The sequence below is a fragment of the Gopherus flavomarginatus genome, chromosome 2, assembly GCF_025201925.1.
Source record: "Gopherus flavomarginatus isolate rGopFla2 chromosome 2, rGopFla2.mat.asm, whole genome shotgun sequence".
NCBI lineage: Eukaryota > Metazoa > Chordata > Testudines > Testudinidae > Gopherus > Gopherus flavomarginatus.
In genome coordinates, this window is record NC_066618.1 from 175,585,502 (window position 1) to 175,613,316 (window position 27,815).

The window sequence follows — 27,815 nt, forward strand, 5'->3', positions numbered from 1 at the left end:
GGGCGGGATCCCGGGGCTCGGCGGAGCTAACACAAGCCCGAGGCCACCGCTCCTTTGCCCGGCGCCACCGGAGCCGCTTCAGCGACCTGCGCTCAGCGACGATCGGCTCCCTGCAGCAGCAGCCGCCGCCCGATACCGCCCCATGGTCAGTCCCGGCCTGGCGCCCTCTGCCGCGGTGCCCGCCTGCGTGTGGGGCGGGTCCTGCCGCGCTAGCTGCCTCAGGCGCGCGGGAAACCCCGAACCGGGGGCGGGGAGCGGGGAGCGGGGCTGGGAGTTGGGTTTCGTTTCCAGCCCGGGGCCGCTCGGTGCTGGCGGGCGGGGAGGAGACGCCGGGAGCCGGAGTCCGCCCTGGGCATCGGGCCCCACGGTTGGGTTAAGCAGCCGAGGCCGGGGGGGCCGGTGAGTTTGTTTCTCGTCAGTGGCTGCTCCTGCTCCGGGGCTGGGACAGTCTGTGCGCTGCGAACCCGCCGTGTGATGGAAACCACCGCAAGCCCGGGGGGTGGGCGGGAGCGGGGGGCAGGTCTGCCTGCGGGTGCATGGGGGGGATGGGGCGAGCCAGGCTCCTAAGAGACCAGACCCTGAACCTTGAATCCAGCGCTCACAACGGGCACCTCGGGGCCTTTCCCTGCCTGGAGAAGGTGGCTCAGCCTGGGGCTTCCCCCTCCCAGTAAGCCCGGGTGGGGGAGGAACCCTGTGACTCTGTGCACCTTGCCCTGGGTTTTGCCCCGCCAGCCAAGGACCCTCCCCTGGTTCCCTTGCCGGTGGGGTGGGACGGAGCTGGTGGGTGTGGTGCACGCAGCACAGGTTGCTGGTACTTGGGGCTTATTAAATCCCTTGCACGTACAGGGGCCCGGCCTTGGCTGCTGATTCTTGTGGGAGAGGTCCCTGCGATGGGAGGTGCCTGGCACTGCCATTTACTGAGCCAGTAAAACAGGGCTCTTGTCTCTAAATGACTACCCTACAGCACTGGATTGAAGAAGTCAATAAAGCTTGCAGTGAACATACCACGATTATTTTCATAAGCTCTGTATAGTGGTATAAATCCGCACTACCCATGGCAGAACTGAGCCTAAAGATTTTACAATCTTCTGCAAGGCCCGCATGTTGTTTTGGCTGGTATTTCAATAAGTATATAATATAGCCCTATTAGTCCCATGATACAAGAGAGACAAGGTGGGTGAGATAGTAGCTTTTATTAGACCAACTTCTGTTGGTGAGAGAGACAAGCTTTCCAGCTATACAGCGCTCTTCAATACCTTTCTGAGACCTGAAAAAGTTTGAAAACTTGTCTGTCTGACCAACAGACGTTGCTTCAATAAAAGCTATTGCCTTCCCCACCTTTTCTCTCTAATAAGTCTATAAAACAGATAGTACAAACTCATTGGAATATGTGCGCCTGAATTACATTTTAATTGAAATGTTCGGATTAATTTTTTCTTACTCATGCTCATTCTGGGTTCCTCACTTTCTTTTTCTTGTTTTACGGATAGAGCTAACTGTATTTCTGAAGGTGTGTGACATTGTGGTCACCAGATAGCCTTATATATTATTTCAGTGTAAAACAAGCCTTTTCTGTTTGAGGGCTTGGGGATAGCCACTTCTGGGTACACACTTTAGGCCCCATCCTCAAACAAACCCCGCATAAAGGCCCATTCACTGCTTCATGGAGTCCTACCAGGCTGCAGAGGTCCAGACATGCAGACTTACTGTAAGATTGTGGCCTTAGTTTTTAAGATAACTGTATATCTGCGCAAACATTACAACTTGTTAAATACTGCTTTTGCCTTGGCTCCGATTACACTCCCACACAAGGGGAAGTAGATATAGATATGCATACACAATTTTTTTATTAGATGAATTTTTAAAACTCAAAACTATTCACAGTATTCAGAGAGTAGAGAAGAGATTTTTGACATTCATTTGACAAAAACTAATCAGTTGGTTGGCTTGTAGATGTCACATTTGGAGTGGGCCTTAAGGAAGGATTTAAATATGGGGATTGAAGTTGCTTTGCAGACTAGCTCAAGAAGGGTGTTTCATGCATGGGAGAAGTACCCACATGGAAAGAAGATATTTGGTAGTAGAGGCTCTTTAATTCAGCAGACAGAGGCATAACGAGATCCTATAGCTGGAAGGTGAAGCTTAACAAAATCAAATGGAAGGTAAAGTGGAAATTTTTAACAGGGAGGATAATCATTGGAATAATCTACCAAAAGACTTGATGGCTTCTCAGTCACTTCACATTTTTAAATTAAGAGATGCTGTAGTTCAACCACAAGTTATGGAGTCGATATTGTCCTAGTGAGCATATGTGAAGTATCTTCACATGCTCATAAGGAGAGTTAAACTCTTAGGGTTATGCAGATGGTCATGAGAGACCACTGTGATCCTTAAAATCTGAGTCCTATACTAACTTGATATTTGCTAGCGTTTGTAGAGTGGAGGGAATGGGGCAGTTTAAGCATGAGGTGGTGTTGGAATGAACAGCCAAAGAAGGTAGAACAGTTATGCAGGGCCTTGAAGTCAAGACCAAGAAGCTTGAACGTAATGGAACACGAGCAAACCCTTTGATAAACAGATCCCTTACATCTCATTTCCCATTCCCACTCCATAACTTTTTTTGCTTGATTCAACTGGACTTCTTGACTAGGTATACGTTAAATACAGTATTTAAACAGATGGACAACCTGATACGCACCGCTACCTGACATGTCTCGGATGCACTGTGATGAACTATATGAAATGAAGTCCTCTATTAGCGTTATAGCCTGTTAATATCTCTGATAGTTTTTAAATGTAATATCAATTCTAAATAAGATAGCTCTTATTTTCATGTATATGCAGGTGAGCAGTTATAAAATACAGTTGATTTTTCCCCCTACTCTTGACTTTTTTCCCTATTTCAACTTCAGTAACTAGAGGAGAAATACACTCATAGACTCAGACTCTAGGACTGGAAGGGACCTCGAGAGGTCATCGAGTCCAGTCCCCTGCCCTCATGGCAGGACCATGTACTGTCTAGACCATCCCCAATAGACATTTATCTAACCTACTCTTAAATATCTCCAGAGATTGAGATTCCACAACTTCCCTAGGCAGTCTATTCCAGTGTTTAACTACCCTGACAGGAACTTTTTCCTAATGTCCAACCTAAATCTCCCTTGTTGCAGTTTAAGCCCATTGCTGCTTATTCTATCATTGGAGGCTAAGGTGAACAAGATTTCTCCCTCCTCCTGATGACACCCTTTTAGATACCTGAAAACTGCTATCATGTACCCTCTCAGTCTTCTCTTTTCCAGACTAAACAAACCCAATTCCTTCAGCCTTCCTTCATAGGTCATGTTCTCCAGACCTTTCATCATTCTTGTTGCTCTTCTCTGGACCCTCTCCAATTTCTCCACATCTTTCTTGAAATGCGGTGCCCAGAACTGGACACAGTACTCCAGTTGAGGCCTAACCAGCGCAGAGTAAAGTGGAAGAATGACTTCTCGTGTCTTGTTTACAACACACCTGTTAATGCATCCCAGAATCACGTTTGCTTTTTTTGCAACAGTATCACACTGTTGACTCATATTAAGCTTGTGGTCCACTATGACCCCTAGATCTCTTTCTGCCATACTCCTTCCTAGACAGTCTCTTCCCATTCTGTATATGTGAAACTGATTGTTCCTTCCTAAGTGGAGCACTTTGCATTTATCTTTATTGAACTTTATCCGGTTTACCTCAGACCATTTCTCCAATTTGTCCAGATCATTTTGAATTTTGACCCTGTCCTCCAAAGCAGTTGCAATCCCTCCCAGTTTGGTATCGTCTGCAAACTTAATAAGCGTACTCTCTATGCCAACATCTAAATCGTTGATGAAGATATTGAACAGAACCGGTCCCAAAACAGACCCCTGCGGAACCCCACTTGTTATACCTTTCCAGCAGGATTGGGAGCCATTAATAACTACTCTCTGAGTATGGTTATCCAGCCAGTTATGACCCACCTTATAGTAGCCCCATCCAAATTGTACTTTCATAGTTTATATATAAGAATATCATGCAAGACCGTATCAAATGCCTTACTAAAGTCTAGGTATATCGCATCCACCGCTTCTCCCTTATCCACAAGGCTTGTTATCCTATCCAAGAATGCTATCAGATTAGTTTGACACGATTTGTTCTTTACAAATCCATGCTGGCTATTCCCTATCACCTTACCACCTTCCAAGTGTTTGCAGATGATTTCTTTAATTACTTGCTCCATTATCTTCCCTGGCACAGAAGTTAAACTAACTGGTCTGTAGTTTCCTGGGTTGTTTTTATTTCCCTTTTTATAGATGGGCACTATATTTGCCCTTTTCCAGTCTTCTGGAATCTCCCCCGTCTCCCATGATTTCCCAAAGATAATAGCTAGAGGCTCAGATACCTCCTCTATTAACTCCTTGAGTATTCTAGGATGCATTTCATCAGGCCCTGGTGACTTGCAGGCATCTAACTTTTCTAAGTGATTTTTTATTTGCTCTTTTTTTATTTTATCTTCTAAACCTACCCTCTTCCCGTAAGCATTCACTATATTAGACATTCCTTCAGACTTCTTAGTGAAGACCGAAACAAAGAAGTCATTAAGCATCTCTGCCATTTCCAAGTCTCCCGTTACTGTTTCCCCCTTCTCACTGAGCAGTGGGCCTACCCTGTCCTTGGTCTTCCTCCTGCTTCTAATGTATTGATAAAAAGTCTCTTTGTTTCCCTTTATTCCCATCTGCAAATTTGCCAAACTATAAAACCTGTGGCAGCTGTCATGATTGTAGGATTTGTTCTTATTTAGACTGCGACCATAGATCTAGAAAGTTTTCTAAATCCCAAAGGAATTGTCTGTTGTGGCATGGAAATGTACATTGTAATGCAGGGAATTATCCTACACAGCACAGAGCAAAGAGGAAATACGAGAAATGCTGTTGTATGAAATCACAGAAATTTATTCCCTCTGACATGTAGCAATCTGTACCAGCACACATACAGACTCCACTGTTTGGTAAACTAAAAAAGCAGCTCCATCATCATGGTCATGAAAGGAATCTGATTGGCTAGGCCTAATAGTAGGGGCCATGATATACATAGACCTGTACACCACAGAGAGATGTTTTCCTCTAAGGGAGAGAGAGAAGAGTGTTCTTTTCCTAATAGGATTATTGTAAAATGGAAAAGGGCAGATGATTCAGTTACTTGGTAACATTGTCCTCAAACCAGATGGTCAATTAATATCTAAATCAAGCGGAGTCAAACTGTATTCCTGCTATTTCCAAGTTAGAACTATCTCGGAACCAGAATGAGTGTCCCTTTGTACGTTGATTATCTGTTTTAGGGTTTTGATAAACTTCTGTCTTCAGTAATAAGACAGCATGATTAAGAGAGATTGGTCTTGTAATATTTGCTCAGAGGGTTTAGGAGCTAGCAGATCTGTGATTTGCTCTCTTGTCTCCTAGTTTGGAGTCCAGGAGGACAAAGAACCAAGTGCCAGTACTGAGTCTGTTGTTTTTCTGTAACATAATACATTTAATTTCAATCAACTTGTGATTTAAGTTCAGGATGCTTTTAATAGTGTTCAAAATGTACATGATGCAAAAACAAATAAGCAAAAAACACCGCAGGAATTAAAACTTTAAAACATGTATCACATCTACATGAGAGAGGGATATGCAATTCCAGTGCAGGGAGGGGGTGAATTGGCTTACACCTCATCTGTATCCTCTGGCCCTTTTGTGTGGGTTAGAGTATCCCACGGGGCTTACCAAATTTGTGCCCTATCTGTCTTGGATTGATGGGCCTTGTGGCAACTGGGGAGCAGCCAGTACATAGGAATGCACTAGTCAAGCCTTCTCCCTCCCCCAACATACTATCTAATATTGAAAAATATGGAAAGCAAAAATAAGATTGTCCATTCTCTCTTACTTTGTATAATATAAAATAGAAGAGATCTGTCTTCCCCTCCCACCTCTCAATTTTCTTGACAAGTGGGATGTGAGCAGGTCATTCCAAATGTGGCCACAGGGGCTTTGTGCAGCCACAGACCACCTCGGTGGTGATGGAGGAGGGAGAGCAAAGCATTATCCCCTCTCTTCCTGTTGCTCCTGGATGCACTACACTGCACTGCCTCTGGAGACAGGTAGGGCACAAGGCTGAAGGAGCAAGGTGAGTTCTCGACCTATGGGGCAGGGGCACAGTGGGGGTCAGGCTTCAGTCCTGGGGTGATTGGGCAGAAGGCTTGGGTGGTGGGACTTAGGGAGCCTGGCTGTGTGGACCAGAGCTTCAACCATGGGGTTTTGTGCCAAACACCTGGCTGCAGCTGAAGTGTTTTGGGGTCTGACCCCTAGCTCTAGCCACATAGCCCTGGCCTGTGGCCAGGCCCATAGGGCTTCAGGCTCCAACCCCTGGCCAAGCGGCGGCAGGCTCCGATCCCTGGCTCTGACCGTGTGGTGCCAACCCTGGCTGCATGTTCTGACCTCCCAGCCCTGTCCGCGAGCCCTGGATGCTGACCCCCTACCTCCAGCCCTCGATGCCAACCCCTAGCCCCAGCTGTGCGACAGCAGGCACTGACCCTGGGCTCTGGTGGTTGCTGTTCCTGGGCGTTAATCCCTGTCAGTGATCGCCAGCCCCAGCTGCTGATCACAGGAGCTGGCCCTGATCAGTGACCCCTGACTGTACATCACTGGATGTCAACTCTGGGCTCTAGCAATGCAGATCTAGCCCTGGGTGCAGATCCCTGGTGGCAGGCACTGACCCCATCTTCATGACGGCAGGCTCCAACTCCAAGCCCTGGCTGCCGACTCCTAGCTCTGGCCTTGAAGCAGTGGCCACTGGTCCCAGGTGCCAGCCCCCTCTGTGAGTGCTGACTTAGCCTCTGGTGGGAGCTGGCCCTGAGTGCCAATCCCCAGCCCTGGTCACGCAGCAGCAGGTGCTAACTCTGACTCCAGCATGTGCTGGCCCTAGGCGCTGAGCCAAAGCTCTGGGCACATGGCAGTAGGTTCTGGCTCTGGAGCTCCTGGCTCTGGCTGCGAGCACCGACTCCCAGCTGTATGGCCACCGATGCCCAGGTCTGGTGGCAGGACTCACCACCCACCCCCATTACCCTGGGTTCCTGCTGCTCACTTGGCTCTGCATCCAGCCTCCCCCCTCCCTACATTGCCCCATGTCCCTGTTGCCTTCCTGGTCCCACATCCATCCCCCCATCACTCCTACCCACTGCTGTTCCCCATCCAACCCCTCCATCCAGGGCTTAATTTGTCCTGTGGCTTGCTGCGAAAAGTGATATTAACAAACATGCAAATTTCACTTTTCACAGCACTATTTTTATTGAGTCTGCACCACATGCACAAAAAAAACTACCATAAGTAAATTACAATGATTTGACTGTCTGTGCATATATATTTATTTTTCCTAAAGTGAATAAAGTATTTCAGGAAAAAGTGTCAGTGTGACCGCCAGCAAGAGATGGTGGCCGCACTCTGAGGCCACCAAAAAACTTGTTGTGTGAATCCCTGAATTCTAGTCTCTGATAAAGGCCCAGTCAGTACATGTAGTCAGTTAGACCAATGACAGAAAAATAATCTAAGTGTAGCCCACTACACTAAGCATACTGCAAAGTATGTCTGAAAGTGGAAACTTGGGAAATTTGCAAGGGCATGATGGTATTTTTCTTCAAATACTTTAAAAATAATTGTTTAGGTGTTAGCTGATGGAATCAAAACTGAAAGCGTTGTCATAAAAAATGCTATTTAAAGATTTTTAATTTCAAAATTCTGGTAGTACTGGGTTATTACTTTCTGACAGCTGAGAGGAGGAAGATGTGGAGTTACTTGTCTTAGACCAAAGTGAAAGTCCACGTCAGAACCAGGAATAGAGCTCCTGATTCCCAGTCTTCTGCTTGGATTGCTGGAACAATACAACTTTTAGATGGAATTACATTGAAAATCTGCTGTTACAATAGTTCAACTGGCTAGCATTTGTTTTTGTGTGTGTGTGTGTATCTAGTAGAATTTTTGCTACTGTAGTTGTAACATACAATGTGGTTGGAGTGTGTTTTCCAGTAAGATGACTACGAAGACTTGCATGAGTAAACTTAACTGCATTCTGTGCAGGGCAATGTTTTTTATTTTTTGTAAGTCCCACAAAGTAACAGCACTAAATATTATTCTTAATTCAGTGTTGTAGAGTAAATGCCCTTCTTATTGCTTGAGCTCTGATAATTTTCAGAGTACACCTCAATTTTCTAAAGATCAATAAGATAATGTAGTATAGAAAAAAAACCCATCCTCGTTAATCTCAAATTTAAATTTTAGTTAATCATTCTCGGTGAAACAGAAAAAAAAATCTCCAACTAAATGTTTTTCTCTTTGTGAGTGCCGGAGGGCAGTGGAGACTGCTGCTCTTATTTTTGATTTAAATGCAGTTCTTTTGTACTCTTACCTGAGTTTAACACAGCCTCTGTCATGAGTCAGTTACAGTAACGTACAATATCAAACAAATATACTTGACAGTTTGGCAGGCTTGTTGAATAATGCCGTGGTTAACAGCAAAGCTGATAGCAAGCATTTTTCTTAGGTTGAAACAAGAATTTAGTAGGATGTGTGTTTTTTCCTCTACTTATATTAGAGATGGTGAGTCAAGAATGTGAATTTGGTGTAGCATTGTATTTTGTAGCAATAAACATACCAATGTTAGTTGCTGCCTTAGGATAAAAGATTGGAGAGGTTTTGAAGTTTTTGTTACTGGCTGAGATCATAAAGTGGCTGTAAATTCTTATCTGTAGTTAATTCACTATTATCTCAACTGCTCATGTTTTAGATGGCTGGATCTGTAACTTCAGGTTAACATTTAACCCTTCCCCACTTCCTCCAGGTGGACTGTTTGCACTTATTTTCTAACAACCTCAGAAGTGCAAATGTTTACCTGTGTGTGTGGTGTAAAATTCTCTGTGGATGCTTTTTTAAATTCAGTCTAAGCTTTACAGTGCACAAGTGTCTCATGTTGCAGTGATACTTAGGGTAACCAAACATGGACTGAATCAGACTTTGAGTTTCTGGTAACACTGCAACAGGAACCAATTTGTAATCTCTGAATGTTATAATGACCAACAGTAATTCCTCTCCCTTTTTTTGAAGATTCAGTGGGGCAATAGGGTGGAGTCTGGGATCTAGGACCCTCCCACCTTACGGGGTCTCAGTGGCTAGACTTCAGCTTGAGCCTGAATTCAACACTGAAGTTTTATAGCCCTGGAGCCCTAAGTCAGCTGACCCACGCTAGCCACATTTATGCCTCAGGACTTTCACTGCAGCGTAGGCATAGCCTGTGTGTCTTGCCCAAGGCCCCACAGGAAGTTTGTAGCAGAACAGGGAGTTGATACTGGGTCTTCTGCCTCCAGAATAGCTCTGTAATCAACAGTCGATCTTTCTACAATAATGATTTCTTTGCTACTGTGCTGTAACTGTGCACTTGAGAAATCCCCTAAATAGCTGAATAGTTTTAGAATATTTTTATTACAAAGTTGCCTTGACAGTTTTGCATAGACTCTCTAGTTTCTTTTAGCTTTTTATTGCCATATCAGTAACCAAATAAATCCCCCACACAATTAATTTAAATTAGTATTGCCTGCTGATTTTAGGTTCTGAAAATACAAAACATTATCAATCATCTCTAATTCATAGAATAATAGGACTGGAAGGGACCTTGAGAGGTCATCTAGTCCAGTCCCCTGCACTCATGGCAGGACTAAGTATTATTTAGGCCATTTCTGACAGATGTTTGTCTAATCTGCTCTTAAAGATCTCCAGTGGTGGAGATTCCACAGCCTCCAAAGGCAATTTATTTCAGTGCTTAACCACCTTCACAGTTAAGAAGTTTTTCCTAATGTCCAACCTAAATCTCCCTTGCTGTAATTTAAGCCCATTGCTTCTTGTCCTATCCTCAGAGGTTAAGAAAAACAATTTTTCTCCCTCCTTGTAACAGCCTTTTGCATACTTGAAAACTGTTGTCACATCCCCTCTCAGTCTTCTCTTTTCCAGACTAAACAAACCCAATTTTTTAAATCTTCCCTCATAGGTCATGTTTTCTAGATCTTTAATCATTTTTGTTGCTCTTCTCTGGACTCTCTCCAGTTTGTCCACATCTTTCCTGTAATGTGGTGCCCAGATTGGGAGCTTTCCAGTAATTTCTTTATGCACAAGTATATTTACAATGAGGAACTACTGGGCAGCAGCATAAAAAATAAAGCCATTATGTTATGGAGATTAGTAAAGAGACTGTAACGTAGACTCCTTTTCACTGGCTATTGGACTTAAACAACCAAATTAACTTCATATAAGCTACAGAACAGGCCCCACATGCCAAACAGCCTTCGTTTTATTACTGTGTGTGTTCTTGAATGGGCACGTGTTTACTACTCATCTTCATTAGACTTTCTTTAATCCTAAAGATTCTCTCATATTACAATGTGAATTAAGGATAATACTCTTCTTAAAGGACAATACTCTTGTCATGATTGTTGTCAGTCTCCCAATTGGTTGAATGAGAAATGCTGGAAGCAGAATTTCCTGTTGGTCACTGACAGACAGGAATAGATGGACTGAGACTATGGCCATGTCTACATCTAAAATTTTGCAGCGCTGGTTGTTACAGCTGTATTAGTACAGCTGTATAGGGCCAGCGCTGCAGAGTGGCCACACTTACAGCAACCAGCGCTGCAAGTGGTGTTAGATGTGGCCACACTGCAGCGCTGTTGGGCGGCTTCAAGGGAGGTTCGGGGAACGCGAGAGCAAACCGCGGCGAAGCTGGTCTCCTTTCCCGGTTTGCTCTCGCGTTCCCGAACCACCCAGCAAACCGCGGGGAAGGAGACCTGCTTGTTCGGGGAACGCGAGAGCAAACCGCGGCGAAGCTGGTCTCCTTTCCCGGTTTGCTCTCGCGTTCCCGAACCACCCTGCAAACCGCAGAGAAGGAGACCTGCTTGCTCGGGGTTCGGGGAACGCGAGAGCAAACCGAGAAAGGAGACCAGCTTCGCCGCGGTTTGCTCTCGCGTTCCCGGAACCACCCAGCAAACCGCGGGGAAGGAGACCTGCTTGCTCGGGGGTTCGGGGAACGAGAGAGCAAACCGGGAAAGGAGACCAGCTTCTCCGCGGTTTGCTCTCGCGTTCCCCGAACCCCCGAGCAAGCAGGTCTTCTTCCCTGCGGTTTGCAGGGTGGTTCGGAGAACGCGAGAGCAAACCGCGGCGAAGCTGGTCTCCTTCCCCGGTTTGCTCTCGCGTTCCCGAACCACCCAGCAAACCGCGGGGAAGGAGACCTGCTTGTTCGGGGAACGCGAGAGCAAACCGGGGAAGGAGACCAGCTTCGCCGCGGTTTGCTCTCGCGTTCCCGGAACCACCCAGCAAACTTCAGGGAAGGAGACCTGCTTGCTCGGGGTTCGGGGAACGCGAGAGCAAACCGGGGAAGGAGACCAGCTTGATTACCAGAGGCTTCCTCAGGTATGCTGGGATACCTGCTTATTCCACGGAGGTCAAGAAAAGCGCTGGTAAGTGTCTATATTTGATTACCAGCGCTGGATCACCAGCGCTGGATCCTCTACACCCGAGACAAAACGGGAGTACGGCCAGCGCTGCAAACAGGGAGTTGCAGCGCTGGTGGTGCCCTGCAGATGTGTACACCTCCTAAGTTGCAGCGCTGTAACTCCCTCACCAGCGCTGCAACTTTCTGATGTAGACAAGCCCTATAAAACAAAACCAGTGCTGAACAATTGCCCTCTAACTGAGGAGTCAGGAATGGAAGAAGAAAGGATGTTAAAAATGACAAACAAAGAAGGGGATGAAACATTGAAGAGAGAAGATTACAATAAAGAGCTCTTTTCTTACGTGTGTTTCCCTCACCATCACAACCTCCTACTGTGCCTGTTATATTTTCCTATTTCTCTTCTCCTTTTGCCTCAATCTCCCTATCTCTGCAGAAGTGGCACCCCACCCCTCTGGAACATATAGTCACAGGATCCACTCTCCATAACTCTGCTGTGAAATAGAAGACAAGCACTATCCTAGTGGCCTAGAAAGCAGCGAGAGGTAATATGTGGGTTTACCACTAATGCATGAATAAGGCAGGTGTTTATAGAACTTTACACCCAAAATCAGTTTTTAGTTGACTAAGAAAATTGCCACCCAGATCATAAAGTACATGGAGTGAATATTTTACACTAAAGAATCTAATATAAATTCAAATAATTATGTACCACAAGTTGGATTAAAGTAAATTTGAGGCATTAAGTATTGCACAATTGTGACTTAAACAATGTGCCTCCAGTAATGACCATTAAATATAAAACAAACATCTGCTGATAAATTTGGATCACCTGTCTAAATATGAAATATAAATTGTATTCATGTGACTAGACAGTTCTGTAAGCTAGCTACTTAGTTCCTGTAAAACAGTGTATAATGTTATTGAAAATGAACATGAAATCTTACAAAAATTGCGAAGTTTTCCAATTCTCTAAGTTTGTCCCACTTGTTATCTGAAGGCTCTTATATAAACTCAGATTTTGAGACACACAGAGAGAGAACACATGGTCCTTAAACTTATTTGACATTGTGCAATATCCTGAGATGGTGTAAAACCAGTGTAGTTCCACTGACTTCAATGGAGTTATGGTAATTTATACCAGCTGAGAATGTGGCAAATTAAATACTCATATTTTAAATCTGTATCTTATGTGATCTTTTCTTTGTGTTTCATCTTACAGGTTCTAAACCATGGATAACCTCAGTAAAGCAAACACCACCTTTGCACTCAACCTATTCAAAAAGTTGAGTGAAAATGCCAAGACACAGAACTTATTCTTTTCTCCTTTGAGTATCTCCTCTGCTTTGTCCATGGTTTTTTTGGGTGCAAAAGGTAACACTGCAGCCCAGATGGCAAAGGTATGTCTGGATAAACTTGAACCACTTAACACAGCTTTGCTCTAGACGCTGAACCACAGATCTCTGTTGTATGTTCTGTACCTATGGAAAACTCCCATTATCATCCTTGTGTGCCTGAGAGTAGAATTTTGGTGGCACCATACAGCAGAGATGCCTTGAAGAAGAGAGAGCTGTCTAGCTGCCTCAAGAGTTAGAAAAGAACATCTTCAATTACATTCTCTGGGATTAGTATCAGATTATACTAATCGCCTAAATATGTCTTAAGATGTCCTGTTGGGCAACCAAAAAAATCACTAGTCGCTTTTGAAAATGTAGGTCTAGTTCATTAAACTCTTAATGCCAACTCCTGCTCCAATGAGCACTCAGAATCTCCAGAGAGAGAGAGGGCCTAGGGAAGAAGAGTTGGGTGCCAAGTATGGATCCTTGAGGTCCCCCTGAAAGGTCAAGCAAAGACCTAAGAGGAGAACCAGGAGACAGTGTCACAAATGCGAAGGGAGAACAAGATTTAGAAAAGGAGAGTGATGAACAGTGGCAAAATTGACAGAAGTCAGGGAAGATGAAGATGGAGTTGAGGCCCTGAGATCAGGTTGCAAAGAGGTTATTAGAGGGAAGGACTTCCATATTGCAGCTACATCCTTTTAGGTACTCTTAGCTTGTGAACTTTTAGTATAGTCTACTAAGAGTCTTGGGTTGGGAAGTATAAATTTCAAAACTAGATTTATAGCTGGCCATTTAGAGCCTTATACAATACTGGGGTTAGGGGAGGGGAAGATTTTGTCTAAACTTGCAGCTTCAACAATAAAATTGGGTGGAGTTGAAACTGATTCCTTATAATCTGTAAGGACTTTTAGAATTGGCCTGTATATGTCTTTTGTTTAGAATGATCAACTACCATACTAGCAGAAGTTGCTAAAAATTACATGTACTAATGGGTGTGAACATTCTTTTGTTCTGTGTCAGTAAAATCTCTTGCTCAAAATATCAACCAGTATAACAGCTCTGCAATTGTCATGGAATTCATATTATGGCATTTTTTAGCAGTTAATACTTGGAAGCAAACCCAACTTTTGGGAGGTAGTATTTTTACAAAAATACTATCTTTTTAGTGTCACTTTAACTCAAACTGAGGATGAATTTTAAGCTTTGATACTAGGGTTATTTATTTAAACTACAATGTTTAAACAAACATCGAGACAAATTCTGCTGTTGCATTGGTGTAAAACTGGAGTAACTATTAGATTTCAGTTAATTGTATCAGATTTACACTTATGTAAATGAAAGCAGAATATGGCCTGATCTTGATTTTAAAACCATTGACCTATGAGACCTACGTCAGTGAATTTAACCCAGAGACTTACTTACCATGGGTCTGCTGCAGAATTATCCCAGACTGCATTTGATTGAACTGGGCCTGTTGTGTCCTATGGGGACACTGCCTTCAATAAGCTGCCAGTCTGCCCTGTTGGCTGTTTGGCCTTTTGGGAAGCCTGTGGGGTCTTGGGCTATTTTTGTCACTTTGGGCATTTGCCTGCCCATATGCAGTAAAGCACTGTAGAGCTAACGTTTTCCCTTAGAAAGGCCTTTTCAGGGTGTCTTACTTCATTACAGTGTTTCATACTAGAAGAGCCGCCATTCTTGATCTCTATTAAATAAATCTTGCTCATATTAAAGCAAAGGATTAATGTACTAGAGCACTAGGTCATTCCATAACATTTCTTCATTCCACTAACAATTAAGCTCCAATAAGAGCCAGATCTGTTCTTGAATGTATTCCCAAGAGAACCTATGCTAACTATTGTACTATCAATCTATTGTACTATCTTAGTGAAGAAGAAGAAGAAGAAAAAGAATGAGGAATAGAACAATGCAAACATGAAGTGATGCAACAAAAATCCATTGTGGAAGGCAAAATGGAGGCCATGTTGCAATGGCAGCAGCATCCTATGGGAGTGCTTGAATTGAAGGCATAGTTCCAAAACATTGCTGGAAGCTTTGGGGAAAGGACTGTTGAAAGGGATTCCGTCAAGTTAAATCATACCTTGTCTGAATTTTTTTTAACCTCCTAGTGTTGCAAGTAACAGTTAAGATTAGGGGAAATTAAGGGATATTTCCCCCAATTTGCATACTTGTGCATTTGACAGCACTTTGTGTTTCACTCTTTCTTCCGTAGAGACATTTTCCCTGTTTGTCAGGCTCTTTCGCCCAATGAAACAAATTAAAATAAAGTAATGATAAACCTACAAAAATCAACACAGGGAGATAGAGACAACTATAGGGCCCGAAGCTACTTTAAATTCATGTTTTGAAACTGAGTAGATTTCAGGTTGATGGGTTTTCTTTTAAACTCTCCAGAACTGTTCATTTTATATCCCCTAAAGCTAGAATGGAGTGAGGGGTCTCTTCAAAACAGCTATGTTTATTTCCATGGTAAAATGTTTTATCATGAAATTTCTCTCTTCTAATGTGCACAATTTGCTCCAAAAGTGTTGTGTAATGGGAAATCCTTTCTCTTTTAGGGCTGCCTTGGGTGTTCAGGCTGCAGCTTTCATCTCTAAGCTGCTGAAAGGCATTGTACTAACCTGTCCCAAAGCACATGTTTCAGCACATGTGGGTCATGCTGAGTGTATTCCTGTCTCTTTCTATAGGTGCTTGCTTTGGACAAAGCTGAAGAGATTCACGATGGATACCAGTCACTTATTTCTGAAATTAACAAACCAGGCACTAATTATGTGCTTAGGATTGCCAACCGGCTCTATGGGGAAAAGACGTTTAAATTTCTTGCAGTAAGTCAAACATTCAGCTTGTTTTTGTGTTATAACACATTTGCTACGTTTCAATTTCTGAGTGCAAATAAAGGTGTTGGCTTTAATCTACAGGCACTATATAGTTCAGAATCTGACTAACCAAAGCCAGTCTCCTTATAAAATCCATTCATGTGCTCAGCTGATTGTATGACAGTCCCTAACTCTGAACTCTTGAGAACTGGAGCAATGTGTTGTCAATGGAAGATCCATCAAACCCCAACTCTTCAGCATTCCATTAATCACTTGGGCATTTTCGGCTGGCAGCTAAGATTTTAAGTATTTCTTTCAGATGCTGGGCTAGGATGGCAGGGACAGGGAGGGGAATGGGCATTGTTGTATGATGTTTTTAGGGGTTCCCTCCCTTAAATTGGACAGTGCATTCAAAGAACAGAGCCCACGATTATTTTTTCAATAAGATAAGAGACATTAGAAATAATCTCAGCTAACTCTTTGGAGAAATAGATACTATTGTGTACAGTTCCTTTTAAAATGTATCCAAAAAAAGTGTACCACTGATTTTCACCTTACTCTTTCTGATACACTTCCTTCATCTCCAAAAATTAAGGGGTAGTTGAAAGTCTCTCAAGTTTTAGGTTCTAAAAAACAAACTTACATTTTCAGTAAGGCAATCAACCTTACTCTCCCCAATCTACAGTAATTTTATTACTAAAAGGGATTGCCAGCATAAATTGGCTCAAATAAAGAGCTTCTTTTCTCAATTAAAGTTAAAACCACAGTGATTAAATATTTAAACTTGGCATCTTTGTCATTTTGTCCACAAAATAAGATCCAAAATACAAATTGGAGATACAGCATGATTTTGACCTAGCCACATAATTACTGACCTATTGATATTTGCACAGCAGGCCTTTTATAAGGCTGAACAGCAGATTATTATGGTCCACACATACTATACAAAAAAGATATAGAAATAACCCTCTTTGAGATTTCACTTCTGAACTAGATCAGGTTTGGGTTATTCTGGAAGGGTTACAAAAAACTTTATCTAGAGACTGATTTACAAAGCCTTGTACTCTCAGACCAAAGCAAATTGATTGCATCACTTTCACCATGCAGTCTTTTTGATCTGTCAGTAAGGGTATGTCTACACTATGGGATTATACCGATTTTACAGAAACCGGTTTTTTAAAACAGATTGTATAAAGTCGAGTGCACACAGCCACACTAATCACATTAATTCGGCTGTGCGCGTCCATGTACTGAGGCTGGTGTCGATTTCTGAAACGTTGCACTGTGAGTAGCTATCCCATAGTTCCCGCAGTCTCCCCCGCCCTTGGAATTCTGGGTTGAGATCCCAGTGCCTGATGGGGCAAAAAACATTGTCGCGGGTGGTTCTGGGTACAGCCTACCCCTCCCTCTGTGAAAGCAGCAGACAACCGTTTCACGCCTTTTTTCCTGGATGAACTGTGCAAATGCAATAGCACAGCAAGCATGGACCCTGCTGAGCTCAAGACAGCAATCATGGACATTGTAAACACCTCGCACATTATCGTGCAGTCTGTGCTGAACCAGGACCTGCAAAACCAGGCGAGGAGGCGGCGGCTACGGCAGCGCGGCGATGAGAGTGATGAGGACATGGACAGAATTCTCTCAAACTGCGGGCCCCTGCATATTGGAGATCCTGCTGGTAATGGGGCAGGTTCTAGCCATTGAATGCAGATTTTGGGCCCGGGAAACAAGCACAAACTGGTGGGACCGCCTAGTTTTGCAGGTTTGAGACGATTCCCAGTGGCTGTGAAACTTTCGCATGCGTAAGGGCACTTTCATGGAACTTTGTGACTTGCTTTCCCCTGCCCTGAAACGCCAGAATACCAAGATGAGAGCAGCCCTCACAACTGAGAAGCGAGTGGCGATAGCCCTCTGGAAGCTTGCAACGCCAGACAGCTACTGGTCAGTCAGGAATCAATTTGGAGTGGGAAAATCTACTGTGGGGGTTGCTGTGATGCAAGTAGCCAAAGCAGTCATTAAGCTGCTGCTACGAAAGGTTGTGACTCTGGGAAACGTGCAGATCATAGTGGATGGCTTTGCTGCAATGGAATTCCCTAACTGTAGTGGGGCGATAGATGGAACCCATATCCCTATCTTGGCACCAGAGCACCAGGGCACCCAGTACGTAAACCGCAGGGGGTACTTTTCAATGGTGCTGCAAGCACTGGTGGATCACAAGGGATGTTTCACCAACATCCACGTGGGATGGCCGGGAAGGGTTCATGACACTCGCGTCTTCAGGAACGCTACTCTGTTTAAACGACTGCAGCAAGGGAATTACTTCCCAGACCAGAAAATAACAGTTGGAGATGTTGAAATGCCTGTAGTTATCCTGGGGGACCCATCCTACCCCTTGATGCCATGGCTCATGAAGCCATACACAGGCAGCCTGGACAGTAGTCAGGAGTTGTTCAACTACAGGCTGAGCAGAATGGTGATAGAATGTGCATTTGGCCATTTAAAGGCACGCTGGCGCACATTACTGACTCACTCTGACCTCAGCCAAACCAATGTCCCCTTTGTTATTGCTGTTTGCTGTGTGCTTCACAATCTCTGAGAGAGTAAGGGGCAGACCTTTATGGCAGGGTGGGAGGCTGAGGCAAATCACCTGGCCGCTGATTACGCGCAGCCAGACACCAGGGTGATTAGAAGAGCACACCAGGAAGCGGTGCGCATCAGAGAAGCTTTGAAAACGGGTTTCATCACGGGTCAGGGTACGATGTGACTGCTGTGTTTGTTTCCCCTTGATGAACCCCCCTCCACCCCTTGATTGACTCATTCCCTGTAAACAACCCACCCTCCCCCTTCAATTACAGCTTGCTTAAGGAAATAAAGTCACTATCGTTTAAAAATCATGTATTCTTTATTAATTCATTATAAAAAGAGGGCAAGAACGGACAAGGTAGCCCGGGTGTGGTTTGGGAGGAGGATAGGAGGGAAGGAAGGGGCCACTAAAAAAATTTCAAAGTAATGACAGCCTTTTGGTTGGGCTGTCCATGGGGGTAGAGTGGGCGGGTGCACGGAGCCTCCCCCCATGCGTTCTTACACGTCTGGGTGAGGAGGATGTGGAACATGGTGAGGGTGGTTATACAGGGGCTACAGCGGCACTCTGTGATCCTGCTGCTGTTCCTGAAGCTCCACCAGATGCCAGAGCACGTCAGTTTGATCACGCAGCAGCCCCAGAGTTGCATTCCGCCACCGCTGATCTTCCTGCCTACACCTCTGATCTTCCTGCCGCCATCTCTCATCTCGAGCGTCCCTCCTGTCCTCACATTCACTGGCATCTTTCCTGTAATTTGATACCACGTCCTTCCACTCATTCTCTTTCATTGCAGGTCACTTCCATGATTTCCGAGAACATTTCATCTTGTGTCTTTTTTTTCCGCTGCCTTATCTGAGATAGCCTTTGGGAGTAGGGAGGCTTGAAAAATTTGCAGCTGCATGAGGGAGGGGAAAAAAGTGAGAGAAGTATTTTAAAAGATACATTTTACAGAACAATGCTTATTTTCTTTCACGGTGAACAACAATATTCACCTTATATAGCACATGTGATTTCACTACAAGGTCGCATTTTGCATCTTAATATTGAGTGCCTGCAGCTCTGGTGTTAGAGATCTCACAGACGCAGGTCCCGGCAGCAGAATTTGTCTTGCATGCGGCTTTCGGCTTCTGCAGCCTTCTTATATCCAGCACCCTCCTTTACCAAATAGCAAGCAAAGCCCATTCAGTGCTGCTGCTTTCCTGTTAACATGCAGCAGCAGAAACCACCCCCCTCCCCATCCAATTCTCTGGGATGATCGCTTTACCCCTCCTCCCACCACGTGGCTGGTATCATGGAAGATCCCTGTTAGCCAAACGTGAAAAAGCTCAGCACCAATCACCCGCCCGCCTTCCCCCTGCTTGGCTACCTGCAGGGAAGGACTTCTTTTAAGCAACAGGCAAACAGCCCAGTTGGAATGGCCATCTCTGTCCCCTTAATTAAATTCCTGAATTTCAACAAGGTTACCATGAACGATATCACTCTCCTGAGGATAACACAGTGAGATAAAGAACGGATGTTGCTTGAATGCCAGCAAACACCGGGACCATACGCAGCTAGGCTTTGTCATGCAATGATACCAGATTACTTGCTACATGCATGGCATGGTCAAGTGTCCTACCATGGAGGATGGAATAAGGCTGCCCTGCCCAGAAACCTTCTGCAAAGGCTTTTGGAGTACCTCCAGGAGAGCTTCGTGGAGATGTCCCTGGAGGATTTCCACTCCATCCCCAGACATGTTAACAGATTTTTCCAGTAACTGTACTGGTCACGAATGCATCCCAAGTCCTCGGGGCAAATTAATCATTAAAAAATGCTTTTAAACCATGTTTTATATTTACAAAGGTACATTCACCAGAGGTCCCTTCCATGGCTTCGTTGTGTGGGATAGTGGCTTGGGAGGGCTGGGAGGGTAATTCTGTCAGGGTGAGAAAAAGCTCCTGGCTGTTAGGGAGAACAGAGTGCTGTGTGCTGTCTGCAAGCTCGTTCTCCTCTTCCTCCTCCTCATCTTCCCCATCCGCAGAATCCTCAGCCTTAGCTGAGATTACCACCCCCACCTCGGAATCCACGGACAGGGGTGGGGTAGTGGTGGCAGACCCCCCGAGTATTGCATGCAGCTCAGCACAGAAGCAGCATGTTTTCGGCCCTGCCCCGGACTTTCCGTTTGCTTCTTTGGTTTTCTGGTAGGCTTATCTGAGCGCCTTAACTTTCACATGGTGCTGTACTAAGTCCCTAGTGTAGCCTCTCTGCATCATGGCCTTGGAAATTTTTTCAAATGTTTTTTCATTTCGTCTTTTGGAATGGAGTTCTGTTAGCACAGAATCCTCTCCCCATACAGCGATCAGATCCAGTACCTCCCATGCGGTCCATGCTGGAGCTCTTTTTCGATTCTCAGGAGACTGCATTGTTACCTGTGCTGATGAGCTCTGTGTAGTCACCTGTGCTGGTGAGCTCTCCACGCTGGCAAAACAGGAAATGAAATTCAAAAGTTCGCAGGGCTTTTCCTGTCTACCTGGCGAGTGCATCCAAGTTCAGATGGCTTTCCAGAGCAGTCACAATGGTGCACTGTGGGATCCACCCAGAGGCCAATACCGTCGAATTGCGGCCACACTAGCCCTTATCCGACATGGCAATACCGATTTCAGCGCTACTCCCCTCATCAGGGAGGAGTACAGAAATCGGTTTTAAGAGCCCTTTATATCAATATAAAGGGCTTCGTTGTGTGGACGGGTGCAGGGTTAAATTGGTTTAACTCTGTTAAATTCAGTATAAACGCGTAGTGTAGACCAGGCTTAAGACAGCTGCTTGGACTAAGAATGTAATAATAGAAAATAAAATGCTCAGCTTGAGAAGAAATGATGACAAGTTGGTGTTAAGACTGACTCTTTCTGAAGGGATGGAGGAAGAAGAGGTAGATTCTATGACTGAGTCTTCTACAACAGCACGTCAGAAAAATATATTGTTTAGACATCCTCCTTTGTTTGTCCTAGACATTTATAGACTCCTGCCAGAAATTCTACCATTCGGAGCTAGAACAACTTGACTTCTCTAGGGCTGCAGAAGATTCCAGAAAACATATAAATGCCTGGGTGGAAGAAAAAACTGAAGGTAAGTAATTTACACTGTGGAACTCTGCTTTTCTAAACAGTCAATGTCTGCTTAAAAAGCATATGGCCATAGGAAAGATAGAATAAGGGAGGGAGGGGAAAAACAGAACTGAATCCTTCAGATTAAGATGAAGTTCTTGTCTTGTGCAGCGGGTAGAGGATACTGTTGTTAACAACACAACTAGGTAGATAGGTGTGTACCAGCTAAAAACTATGCTTCCTTTAATGTGTCCTAAAGGTAAAATCCAGAATCTGTTGGCTCAGGGTATTATTGATTCAGTGACCAGACTAGTCTTGGTGAACGCCATCTACTTCAAAGGCAACTGGGCAACCCAATTTGACAAAGAACGCACAGTGGAAGGGGAATTTAAAATTAACAAGGTATGAAGTAGGAAAATGACACTAACTTTTGTACTGATTTTCACCCAGAGAAACAAGAAATGCTTTTAATCAGGATTGCCCTAAGTACACTTTACCACAACCTTCTATTCTATCCCATCCCACCCCCTCAACACAACCCCGTTGGTTAGTTTATTGTAAACATCTTTGAAACTACATTTTCAATTAAATACATTAACTTAGATGTATCCCTGGTCTCCTTCTTTTGCTTTCAGCTGCACCTCTCACTGTATCTTTTCATTGTTGGAGGGAGGTAGCCTTGAACATGAAAGGGAAGAATGTGAATAAACGAGTGTCGCACTCCATAAATTGTTCAGTGGTTAGAGAACTTGGAAGTCATTTAACCTCCCTGTCCTCTAACATGCTGCAGTTTTGTGTGCAGAACTACCACAGAATTATGGTTACTTACAGAAACTGGTTCCCTCTGCATCAGTTTTTACCCAGTGATAAAATTGGAACATGAATAATGCTCAAGTACCTCATGTCTTGTAAGGTTGGATTTGTAAAATATGTGGCGATAGCTAATTCTCCTCACATCAGTGTACATCAAGAGTAACTCCACTGTAGTCAGTGGAGCTAAAACAGCTATACTTAGACTGTAAGCTCTTCGGAGCAGGGTCGGTCTTCTTGCTAGCACAGTGTGGGCCTCGTTCATAACTGGGATTCCAAGGGGTACAATCAGTGGTGAGCTGGAGCCAGTTCACATGAACCAGTTGTTAAATTTAGAAGCCGGTTTAGAACCTGTTGTTAAAGGGGTGGGCAAACTCTGGCCCATGGGCCACATCCGGTCCACCTGAACTCCCAGCTAGGGAGGCTCCCTGGCCCCTCCCTTGCCTTCCCCCGTCTCGCAGAGCCTGGTGCCAGCGCTCTGGACTGCTCCTGGGCAGCTCTGAGCTCCTGCCGCTTTCGAGCGGCAAGGTAAGGTTATGGGGCAGCGAGCTCCAGTGGGTCACGTGGTATTGATGCACACTGCCCTGAGCAGCTTGCCAAGGGGGCCGGGCTGGTGCTGGGAGGAGGAGTTAGATAAGGGGGCAGGGAGTGGTTGGAGGGGGCAGAGGTTCTGGGAGGGCAGTCAGGGGATGGGGAACAGGGGGTTGGGTAGGCATGGGAGTTCCAGGGGTCTGTCGGGGTGGTGGTGGATGGGATCGGGGCAGTCGGGACAGGGAGAAGGGCGAGTTGGGTAGGGGGTGGAGCCCTGGGGGGCAGTTAGGGTGGCCGAAAACTGGGAGCGAGCGAAGGACCCGCGGCTGAAGTGCCACCAAAGACCTGGTAGGGAACCAGTTATTAACATTCTGGCAGCTCATCACTGGGTACAATAGTATAAAAAAGAAGTGAGAAGAATTGGGTCCTTATTGGCTACAAGCAGAACGGAAGATGCATGCGTTCAGATGCTTTTACACATGGAACACTTCAGTTTACAGCAAGCTTTGAACAAAACAACATCACTTTTGCTTTAAAATGGATTCCGCCATTAAATTGATACACAGATTAGATCAGGTTCCTTTTTTTTTAGCTACTCACATCACAGTGTGCAAATCGCCTCATCTTAAAGTGCATCCACTCTACCCCAAGGCATAATACAGTCTGACTGTGGCGATAGGCTAGCCCTTCTTCTTGAGAAGCTCATCCATCCTCATGAGGCTGTCTACAGATAGCACAAACAGGGACTGGTAAGGTGACTCTGAAGAGCTCAGCCCATTTGCATACCAAGAAACTGAATGAAATGTGAGCCACCCTATGTGACTTGTACCCATCCCTTCCTGGATGAGTAAAGACATTCAGGAGTGCCTGGACGCCCTATGATCTCTTAACGTCATCTGTTAGAGAACTTTATCGGCCAGCCCAACAAGTTGTCAGGCCAGCACTCCAGAAGCCATGAGTGGAAACCACAGACTTTACTAATTACTGCTTGGGGTCTAACCTTCCTATTTGTGGATAATGTAATGAAAATGCAAGTGGATACACCTACTTAACCATCTGTATAGTGGACATTCCCAAATCTGGGCTTCGGACCTTGATAGGTAACAGACAGTACAAGTAGTGTTGATGGATGACCTGCTCTTGTCCATGGATAAGAGACATACATTCACACTCTTAGAGCTCTCTGAAGCATTTGATAGAATGCTATTGTCCTGCCTTAGACCTACTGGGGAGTTGGTGCCAATCTTTCCCAGAAAGAGCCCTCACTTGTGAAGTTGCTTAGTTCTCCTTTTTCTTCTTCAAGGGTGGGGGTGGGGGGTATCAGTACTATGCTGACTCCCCATTAAATACAGGGTCATATTAAGGTTTTGACCCTAATCTTCAAAGCTGTCTATGAAACTGGCCTGAGCTACCAGAGGACTGCATTTTCTTCATGACAGGGAATATAACCTTTAAAGGAATTCATTAGAAGAGATAGAACTGTCAGTCACAAAAACTCGAGTGGAAGAGGGCAGATGACCCACAGCTATGGAATTCACTTTATAAGGCATAGGAATGACCCCAAATCTCAGTGCTTCCAGAACAAACTGTAAAAATCACTCTTATCTTCAGCCTGCTTACCCTGACTAGTCGTAAAGAACTGTCAGATAGAGTTCAGATAAGCATGCAGAAATTCAGATGCTACCTGAGCTTTTCGGCTCCTCTGTGGTATCAACCATGAACACTCTCAACAGCCTTTCCAGCACACTAATAGCCACTCTCTTTTTCTACTAATAGCCACTCTCTTTAAACTACTCACAGGATCACGGTTTGTTTTTGCTGCCTGCTCCTTTCTTAAGACCCATCAAGATCCTTAAGAAAATCTGGCTTTGTGCCCCTGTCCACTCAACCTCTCCTTTTCTGTATTAACAGGCAATAGCAGTGCTGGCCGTACTTGCCATTTATCATTCAGAGGTTTGAAATCTCCTGCCTACTAACCTTTTAGATTGAAGCTTTGGAAAAGTTGGATTAATGGCCTTAAAGTTTCAGGCTAATTCTTATTTTCTCATCTTGATTTATAAGAAAATAATGAAATAGCCTCACTAGCTTGTGCTCCATAAGAAAAATGGTAGGAGATAGTGGATTTCAAAATGGTCATTTCAAACCATTAGTGGCTTTATAATTTTAGGATTTAATTTTAATGTCACTAAAATATTTGACATGTCTTTTGAGCCTAAAAGAACAAAATATTTAAGCTGAAGATGTTCCCTATCCATTTGAAGCAAAGATTTAAAATATGTTGGTAAATTAACAGGCTTGAATCCAGGTATGAAACTCTTTAGGCACAGAGGTCCAGCGTTTTAACAATTTTGTTGATAGGAAGCTACACACTAAGCAACTGATACACATGTTGTTTCCTCAGAATAAATCTCAAAGGACTAGGCATTACAAATGGGAAACGCCTGATAGAATTTTGGCTCATTCCCTGCCACCCCAAAGGGCAATGGGTAGGACCCTTCCCTACAATATTTTCTAGTGCTCTGTCCAGCCTAGTTTCAGATGTCCCATGTCATTTGAATCCCAGTTCTTCTGGTTTAGTACCAACACGCTGGCTTTGTAGTACTTGTTGACATTGACTTTTTTTTTTTTTTAAAGAATGAGACGAAACCGGTGCAGATGATGTTCAAGAAAGCTAAATTTAACATGAACTACCTAATAGACTTTCAGACCAAAATCCTTGACCTTCCTTATGTTGATAATGAGACTAGTATGATCATCCTGCTTCCCGATGAAATCCAAGATAATTCCACTGGCCTGGAACAGGTAAGGCATTTGTACTGAATTAAAAACCTCAAATCCTGCCAGAGAAGAGCACTTGACTAAATCTTATTTAGATCTGTGAATTCAAGTCCCAAGCTCTGAACTTGCTAGTATTAGCACAGGGTGGGAGAGCTGAGGAGATGTTGCATCTGTCCCCCAAGAGCTGGGAATACCATGTGTCACTGTCAAATAAGCCCAGCTCTCTCTGATGTCCAGAGAAATGTTAAATTGTGAAAGGAGAGACTTCTTGACCAGAGGAGGGGTCACCAGGGATTAGGATGAAGCCAAAACATAGTGACAGATTGAATGAGATCCTGGAGAGCTCCATTCGAGAGCTACTGATTTCCTTTCTGTGCTATATTGTTACTGAGTTGGCAAGGGATGGCCTCTCCCACAGTAGTCATCTCTGCAAAGTACACTTCATTACTAGTGACAACTTGTAATTGCATTAAGTTGTCACCATGAAAGATGGGCTTGTGACGGTACTTGCATATTGCACAGTGGGGCTCTGATCCTAATTAGAGGGCCTTTTGACTGTACTAATATAAGAATGTATCTGAATGCTATTTATTTTTTGCTTCTGACTACAGCAGTAGCATTCACTCCAGACTAGGAGAGGATGCTAATCCCTACTGTGTAAACACACACAGTGGTCATTATTTTGTTAGTCTAAATTCCTGGCTTTTCTTTCTCTTTAATTTTGACCTTTTTTCCTTTAGCTGGAAAGAGAACTTACCTATGAGAAACTTACAGAGTGGATACATCCAGAAATGATGGACTATAGTGAAGTGGAGGTGTTTTTACCCAGATTTAAGTTGGAGCAAGCTTATGATCTGAAGCCTGTTCTGAAGAGCATGGGAATGGCTGATGCATTTGATGAAAACAAAGTGGATTTATCTGGAATGTCAGCTAGCAATGACCTAGTTCTGTCTGAGGTTGTTCACAAGTCCTTTGTGGAGGTAAACGAAGAAGGCACGGAGGCAGCAGCTGCTACTGCAGCGGTGATCACTATGCGATGTGCACTGATTGTACCACAGTTTACTGCTGACCATCCTTTCCTCTTTGTTATCCGGCACAACAAAACCGGCAATATTCTGTTCTATGGCAGATTTTGTTCCCCCTAAAAAAAAAAAAAAAAAAAGTTGCAGCCCTTAACACAGTAAAGCTATTTCCATTTTACTAACTTGGGATTTTTTTTTTTGCACTCTAAGCAACAAGCTTTGTACAGATGCTGTACATTACATGGTGCAACCCTAAACAGCCTTCTCTCTTGTGCCTGAAACAGCTCTTTATAGTCCTCTATTCAAATTTAAGCAACAGTTTTAAATAACAGGATCATTTAATATTTTTTCCAAGTGGTAAGACTTAAAATGGCATTTGCCATAGTTACCTGTAAAGCACCCCTTGTATCCCATATACCTTAATAAATGCAGGGTTCCTTAACTTGAGCCCATTTTTAGCCATGACACCTTGCTTCCTGCATCCCTCCATCTCTGTACATATTACCATAGAAATTTGATTCTCATACTTGGGGTTTCTTAGCAGCAGGTGGTAAGATCTCGTGGGGAGAGGAAAAAGAAAGAAGACTGACTTCTGACTGACCTCCAAATGCTTTTTGAAAATTTCCCTTCTCCCTCTCTCATTTTCCAGACTGGTTCCTTCCATGTCTAGCTATGCAGCCATCTAACAGATTTTTATGAATGGTGTTTTCACAACTGTTACTCTTGGGAGAAAATTGAGGAAGTACTTATTCAAGACAAGGAATGAAGTCAGCTCTACTGAAGTCAATCGTAAAACTTCTTATTGACTTCAGTGGGGTCAGAATTCCACTCTGCATATGTCTTATCACTAGTTAACCTGGGTTACACTAATATTTTTAACACTTGTGAAATAGGACAGACCTTTCTATCTATAGCAAAGATTATAATAAAAAGCTTCCAGGACACATACAGTAACTTAAATGTGAAAGCTCTCATTTGTATCTAATGTAACAAACCATGAAGACAATATGTAGCTCAGCAGTTCATATATCTTTTTCACTTAGACTGATAATGCTATAAACTGTCCCACCATAATGGCTTTTATCCAGTGATTTTGGTATTGCTGTTTCTGCTCCTTGAACCAACAATAAAAGAACTGATGTGAAGTGCTGTGTGGTTGGGTTTTGTTTGGTTTAATTGTGTAGTTCTTCAGCTGGAGTGTGATTGAAACAAACTCTGTGAATTTTGCCATCGATAACTAGCAGAGACAGGCTCTGCCATTCTAAGACTGCACTAGCAGGGCTCCCACCTCCAATCAAGTC

The 27,815-nt window shown here is 44.1% G+C and overlaps 2 protein-coding genes across 4 annotated transcripts in view; both read left to right on the forward strand.

Moving 5' to 3' along the window:
- The window catches only part of LOC127044905 (leukocyte elastase inhibitor-like), a 186,158-nt gene that overhangs the window by 131,624 nt on the left and 26,719 nt on the right, over positions 1-27,815 (forward strand). The window lies entirely within an intron of this gene.
- Positions 4-27,659, forward strand: LOC127044902 (serpin B6-like). 3 transcript variants are annotated; one of them, XM_050940183.1, is made up of 8 exons: positions 5-145; positions 11,972-12,080; positions 12,758-12,935; positions 15,581-15,718; positions 21,278-21,395; positions 21,633-21,775; positions 25,349-25,516; positions 26,233-27,659. In XM_050940183.1, exons 3-8 carry the CDS (start codon positions 12,768-12,770, stop codon positions 26,635-26,637), a joined length of 1,140 nt encoding a protein of 379 aa, XP_050796140.1. In that variant the 5' UTR covers positions 5-145; positions 11,972-12,080; positions 12,758-12,767; the 3' UTR covers positions 26,638-27,659. The 3 variants fall into 3 exon arrangements, with proteins under 3 accessions (XP_050796141.1, XP_050796140.1, XP_050796142.1); XM_050940184.1 differs by lacking the exon at positions 11,972-12,080 and having other exon boundaries at positions 4-145; XM_050940185.1 differs by lacking the exons at positions 5-145; positions 11,972-12,080; positions 12,758-12,935; positions 15,581-15,718; positions 21,633-21,775 and having other exon boundaries at positions 21,284-21,395.